Below are 6383 nucleotides of genomic sequence, written 5' to 3'. Positions count from 1 at the left end.
GTCTGCCCTTCCTGGCCTTTCAGAAGACCCTTCCATTGTAGGATTACTACGAGTTAAAGATCAAGAAGTGCCAATAGCCACAACAACTGTACACAGACGACAGTATCGGACAAACCGAGATGCTGTGATCCCTATCCACAAAATGATCCGAAAGTTGGAGAGCCAAGGGGTGGTCAGCAGAACCCATTCACCCTTCAACAGCCCCATCTGGCCTGTGCGTAAATCCGATGGAGAGTGGAGACTGACTGTGGACTATCATGGCTTAAATGAAGTTACGCCACCGTTGAGTGCTGCCGTGCCAGATATGTTGGAGCTCCAATATGAGTTGGAGTCCAAGACAGCAAAGTGGTACGCCACCATTGACATAGCCAACGCGTTTTTCTCCATTCCTTTAGCGGCAGAGTGCAGGCCACAGTTTGCTTTCACCTGGAGGGGCGTTCAATACACCTGGAATCGACTGCCCCAGGGGTGGAAACACAGTCCAACCATCTGTCATGGACTGATCCAGGTCACACTAGAGAAGGGTAAGGCTCCCGAACACATCCAGTACATCGATGACATCATTGTATGGGGGGATACAGCAGAAGAAGTTTTCAAAAAAGGACAGACGATCATCCAGATTCTCCTCGAGGCCGGTTTCGCTATCAAGAAGAGCAAAGTCAAGGGACCTGCCCGAGAGATCCAATTCCTAGGGGTGAAATGGCAAGATGGACGACGCCAGATACCAACAGACATAATCAACAAGATTGTAGCAATGGCTCCCCCCACAAACAAGAAAGAAACCCAAGCTTTTCTGGGAGCCATAGGCTTCTGGAGGATGCATATCCCAGAATACAGTCAGATTGTGAGCCCTCTTTACTTTGTGACCCGTAAAAAGAACAATTTCCAGTGGGGTCCTGAGCAACAACAAGCTTTCAGGCAGATCAAGCAAGAAATTGCACATGCCGTGGCTCTTGGACCAGTTAGAATGGGACCAGATGTAAAGAATGTGCTCTACTCTGCAGCTGGAGATAAAGGTCCCTCCTGGAGCCTCTGGCAAAAGGTGCCTGGCGAGACGCGAGGGCGACCACTGGGTTTCTGGAGCCGAAGCTACAGAGGTTCTGAGGCCAATTACACCCCTGTGGAAAAGGAAATCTTAGCGGCGTATGAAGGTATACGAGCAGCTTCAGAGGTAATTGGTACCGAAGCACAGCTCTTCCTGGCACCCCGATTACCCGTCTTGAGCTGGATGTTCAAAGGGAAGGTGCCCCCTGCGCATCATGCCACCGATGTCACGTGGAGCAAGTGGATGGCTTTGATTACACAACGTGTCCAAATCGGGAACTCGAATCGCCCCGGCATCTTGGAAATCATAACCAATTGGCCTGAAGGTGGGAACTTCAGTCTGGCAGAAGAAGAAGAAGAGTCAGTGAGCCGAGCCGAGGAAGCTCCGCCATTTGATCAGCTGCCAGATGAAGAAAGGCGTTATGCCCTTTTCACTGATGGTTCTTGCCGAATTGTAGGAAGGAACCGGAAGTGGAAAGCGGCCGTTTGGAATCCCACCCGACGAGTGGCAGAAGCCGCTGAGGGTCAAGGCGAGTCGAGTCAATTTGCGGAACTCAAAGCCGTCCAATTGGCCCTGGACATTGCTGAACGAGAAGGTTGGCCGAGACTCTACCTCTACACAGACTCGTGGATGATAGCCAATGCTCTATGGGGATGGTTAGAGCGATGGAAGAAGATGAACTGGAGGCGTGGAGGAAAACCCATCTGGGCTGCTGACTTGTGGCAGGACATCGCTGCCAGAGCGAAGAGTCTGAATGTGAGAGTCCACCATGTAGATGCCCACATGCCCAAGAAGCAAGCTAATGAAGAACATAATAACAACAGAGAAGCGGACCGAGCTGCACAGATAGGGGTGTCACAAGTAGACCTAGACTGGCAGCAGAAGGGAGAGCTGTTTCTGGCTCGATGGGCCCATGATGCTTGCGGTCATCAAGGCCGAGATGCCACCCACAGATGGGCACGAGACCGAGGGGTGGATTTAACCATGGATATCATTTCTGAAGTTATCCATGATTGTGAGACTTGTGCCGCTATTAAGCAGGCGAAAAGACTGAAACCCCTGTGGTATGGTGGACGATGGGATAAGTATAAGTATGGAGAGGCATGGCAGGTTGATTATATCAAACTGCCACAGACCCGCCAAGGTAAGTGCTATGTACTTACCATGGTGGAAGCAACAACGGGATGGTTAGAGACTTTTTCAGTGCCCCACGCAACGGCCCGGAATACCATTCTGGGCCTTGAAAAGCAAGTCCTGTGGCGACACGGGACCCCAGAACGTATTGAGTCGGACAACGGGACTCATTTCAAAAATGGATTAGTCACCACTTGGGCGAGGGAACATGGTATCGAATGGGTATACCACATTCCATATCATGCACCAGCTGCTGGGAAGGTTGAGAGATATAACGGATTATTGAAGACCACTCTAAAGTTATTAGGTGAGGGGACTTATAAAAACTGGGACAAGAACTTAGCCAAGGCTACCTGGCTAGTTAACACCAGGGGTTCTGTCAATCGAGCTGGCCCTGCACAGGCAGAATCCCTTCACATTGTTGATGGAGATAAAGTTCCAGCAATCCATTTGAGGGGAATGCTAGGGAAAGCTGTTTGAGTTACCCCTGCCTCAGGCCAAGACAAACCCATTCGTGGGATTGTCTTTGCTCAAGGGCCAGGACATACGTGGTGGGTAATGAGGAAGGATGGAGTCATCCAGTGTGTGCCTCAAGGAAACTTAACCTTGGGGAAAAACTAATTGTATGTCCTAAGTTGTGTTTTTACAGGAAGCCAGTCACCAGATGAGAGAGAGACCTGAACTAAGCTGTTGCTGGTATCCGGTGATGAGACAGTCCAGTGATGAAACAGCCATAAATCAGAACTGTAATGGTGACTGAGGAGACCAAAGATCTGGACTGAACTGACATCGGTATTGATTTTCCAACGACGAGACAACTGTGCCGAGAGACCAACAAGAACTATATATATATATATATGCAAATGTGTATATATATGCGCGGGATGTAGACGAACGTGAGACATAGGTGTTGCGTAAAGGAATAGTATGGAATAAGGGGTGGAGAATGTGGTGGTTTCACTCTAGGCCTTCCTGGAGACCAACTTGTAACCAGGAAGGAACTAGAAAAGTGATCACGGAAGTATTCCATGCTATTCCTTTACGTAACTTGAGGTATAAATAAGGCTAGCGGGAGGCATCTCGCTCTCTTCCTCTCCGGCGAGGTTCGAGAACGGCGGGTCCCTGTTTTGGTCTGGTTTATCTGGAGCTGAGGCCTACAGTGACTACCGTTATCTGCCACGCGTGAGGGGAGAGCCTTGGGCCGTGTCTAGCCATCCTGCCTGTTCGAAGGGAAGTGGTGAGATTTTTGCTAGTTTGCCTTCGGTCGGCTGGTTGGCTTGTTCGGTCCTTGCCCCTTTTTGTCCTTCTCCCTTCCCCTTTCCCCCCCCCCCCCCCTTCTGTGTGTGGTATTCTCCTTTTGTGTATCTGTCTCATATGTAATATATATATATATATATATATATTTGCTATAGCTTTGGCTGCTTGGTTTTTTTCTTTTCCCTCTCTGGGAGGCAGGTCCTTGTTGTCGAGTTTCGGGGACTTGGCAGGAAGCCAGTTCGAAACTTGCACACTCTCTAATACTTTAATATCTTTCTTATATTGAGATGCCTAAAACTGCACACAATGTTCAAGGTGAGGCCACACCAGTGCAGAGCAGAGCAGGACAATCCCCTCCCTCGACCGGCTGGTGATGCTTTGCCTGATGCCCCCCAGGACACGGTTGTCCCTCCTGGCTGCCAGGGCACTGCTGACCCATATTCAACTTGTCATCAACCAGGACCCCCAGGTCCCTTTCCATGGTACTGCTTTCCAGCCTCTCATTCCCCAGCCTGTACGTACATCCAGGGTTGCCCCATCCCAGCTGCAGAATCCAGCATTTCTCTTGTTGAACTTCATGTGGTTGGTGATTGCCCAGTCCTCTGATTTGTTGAGGTCTCTCTGCAGGGCCTCCCTGCCTTCGAGGGAGTCAACAGCTCCTCCTAGTTTTGTGTCATCGGCAAACATGCTTTAGTATCCCTTCCAGTCCTGTGTCCAAGTCATTTATGAAGGTGTTGAAGAGCACAGGGCCCAAGATGGAGCCCTGTGGAACACCACTAAGACAGGTCTCCAGTCTGATCTTCCCCCATTCACTATTACCCTCTGTGCCTGGCCCATGGGCCAATTGCTCACCCAGTGCATGATGGGTTTTCCTCTAAACTGAAAAAATTTTATTCTCTGTGTGTATGTTTGAATATAAAGCGATTAGGCAAACAATTTGACCCATATGGTTATAATACAATTATCATTTGGCTGGGAGCCCACCTGGCTGATGATTTCTCTTACTGTTTTGTAAAGTGAAATAACAAAATTCCCAACCCTTTGAAGGCATTTGCCTTTTTCTTAATTTTAATAGTCACCTATTTATTTTCTTATCAGGGGCAAGCACCTGAACTCTGATCTAATTTTCAAATACTGACTAATAAGGGTAAATAAACGTGTGGTTTTATTCTGGCAGAACTTTAATGGATAACAGAATATTAAGTAAATAAGGTCCCAATACTGCCATGTAGAATAAATGCTTTATCATTAAAAGAAATGAAACTATTTGTTAAAAGAAATAATATTCCAAGTGCACATCTGACAGATTCTGTTTCAACATAAGAAAAATGGAATATGAGTTAATATTTCAACATATATTTTACAAAGGGTTGCACGAATTTTCTATGAGAAAATCCTAACCAGAGAAACATGCCAAAAGGAAAAGCTTTGGCATTACTAGAAAACTGAGTTAATGACTAGTGAGTTTTAATCAAGGAGATGGACTGAAATCAGGCTCTGAAAAGTTGTGTCTGAACATCTAAATTACTTACTAAAATTCTGACTATGCAGGTACCTATAGCCAAATATCAAAGCATATGGAAGGTGTCTGAAAATGACTAGCATACTCTGAGCTCCTGATTGCAATCAAGTCCTGTATAACCTTTTAAAAGCAAACACTTATCAAAATTCAGTTCATGTTTTGGTGCTATCTAGTGTTTCTGTCTTCTTAAATGAATATAACCTGAAGGCAGCCACTCTGCACCAAGAACAGGATCCAGGCCAAGGTGCAACTGATTTCATTGGTAATATGCTCAGCATCTACAGAACAACTTGGGAAAAATGTTTATTGTCATTTTTGTGCCAAGATCCCAGTTTGCATGCTGCCTACTTTCCTGCTGTTTAGCTTTTCTTAAACCTTATCCGAGATATTCTCATTTCCCTCAAAATTCCCATCTACTACAGACTCACTTTTTTCACACACCTTTGAGGCTGGCTCCTGATCCTTTCTTATTCTGTTTGAGTCAGAGTCTGGCAGCTTTTGACACTCACTACTACATCTAATTAAAACTATCTCTATTGATCCAGCTCAATCCTTCAAGTTCTTTCTAATCAAAGACCTGGTAGCCCAAGCCAGACTTTGCAGCAGCATGTTATCCTACAATCATGCCTATGAAGGGAGGCTGCCTATAGAGGACAATGCAGAGCTACATCTATGGAACAGTTATTGTCCACATAGGGCCATTTTCTGCCTACAAAGAAAACCAGAAGATTTTTGTAGTGAAGTGGTAGCTTTTTATGGTCAGCTCTTTCTTTTTCCTATATGAGCTTCCTATTTAAATCTACTGAATCCAAATGTCTATGGCTATCCAAATAAGCACTGTCATGCAATATAGTTAAAATAATATGTTGTACATAAAATCATATTTTTTTATTCAATTGAACCACTTCCCTGCCTACATATTCAGAAAATATGTAGGAATGGACTGGGAAGACCAACTTGCCCCTGTGTTCAAATTGAAGCAAACAGATAATACACTGTTATTAACACAGTAAGGCAGGCTCTGATATTGTTTATAGCCCACCAATGTCAATGTGAGCAACATAGCTATAAAATGTGAATTTAGGATATGGACAGCACTATTTACTTGTTGGTTTCACAGCATCTCCTTCACTAACTCACCACTTTTAAGATTCACACCTTCCAGAGAGGAGAGCCTTGTGTTTACCTTTAGGCAGAACCAGTGTCTGTGTGTGTTTGTGTGTCCGCTATGTAGGTAACAAGTGGATTTTGTTCCTAGCAACTTTTAATTTGATACTTTCCTTGTTAGGTTAGTTGCCTCTCTTCAAACCCAGATAAACGTGGATTTTTGGAAATATCCAGCAGATCTCTTGAATTATCATGATTTTTAATCAGCCACCATCCTGATTCTGCAGCACATTATCATAGAAGCAGTTGGAGAGGTAA

The 6383-nt window shown here is 45.6% G+C and overlaps 1 protein-coding gene across 1 annotated transcript; it reads left to right on the top strand.

Annotated features, from left to right (window-relative positions):
* The first annotated feature begins 1828 nt into the window (after positions 1 to 1828).
* LOC127466880 (uncharacterized protein YagA-like) lies at positions 1829 to 3554 on the top strand. Its single transcript, XM_051778231.1, has 2 exons — positions 1829 to 2486; positions 2829 to 3554. The coding sequence occupies exons 1-2, from the start codon at positions 1829 to 1831 to the stop codon at positions 2858 to 2860; spliced, it is 690 nt and encodes a 229-aa protein (XP_051634191.1). The 3' UTR covers positions 2861 to 3554.
* Positions 3555 to 6383: the final 2829 nt, after the last annotated feature.

Source organism: Manacus candei, unplaced genomic scaffold, assembly GCF_025592945.1.
Source record: "Manacus candei isolate 608988 ecotype Guabito, Panama unplaced genomic scaffold, ASM2559294v1 h1tg000011l, whole genome shotgun sequence".
Classification (NCBI taxonomy): Eukaryota; Metazoa; Chordata; class Aves; order Passeriformes; family Pipridae; genus Manacus; species Manacus candei.
This window is presented reverse-complemented; position numbering and strand designations above follow the sequence as displayed.

Excerpts from the sequence above, each read along its gene's own strand:
- LOC127466880 (XM_051778231.1), top strand. The coding sequence starts at position 1,829 with ATGCCCAAGAAGCAAGCTAATGAAGAACATAATAACAACAGAGAAGCG. Across the intron at positions 2,487-2,828 it reads GACCACTCTAAAGTTATTAG|GAAGCCAGTCACCAGATGAG; the intron begins GTGAGGGGACTT and ends GTGTTTTTACAG.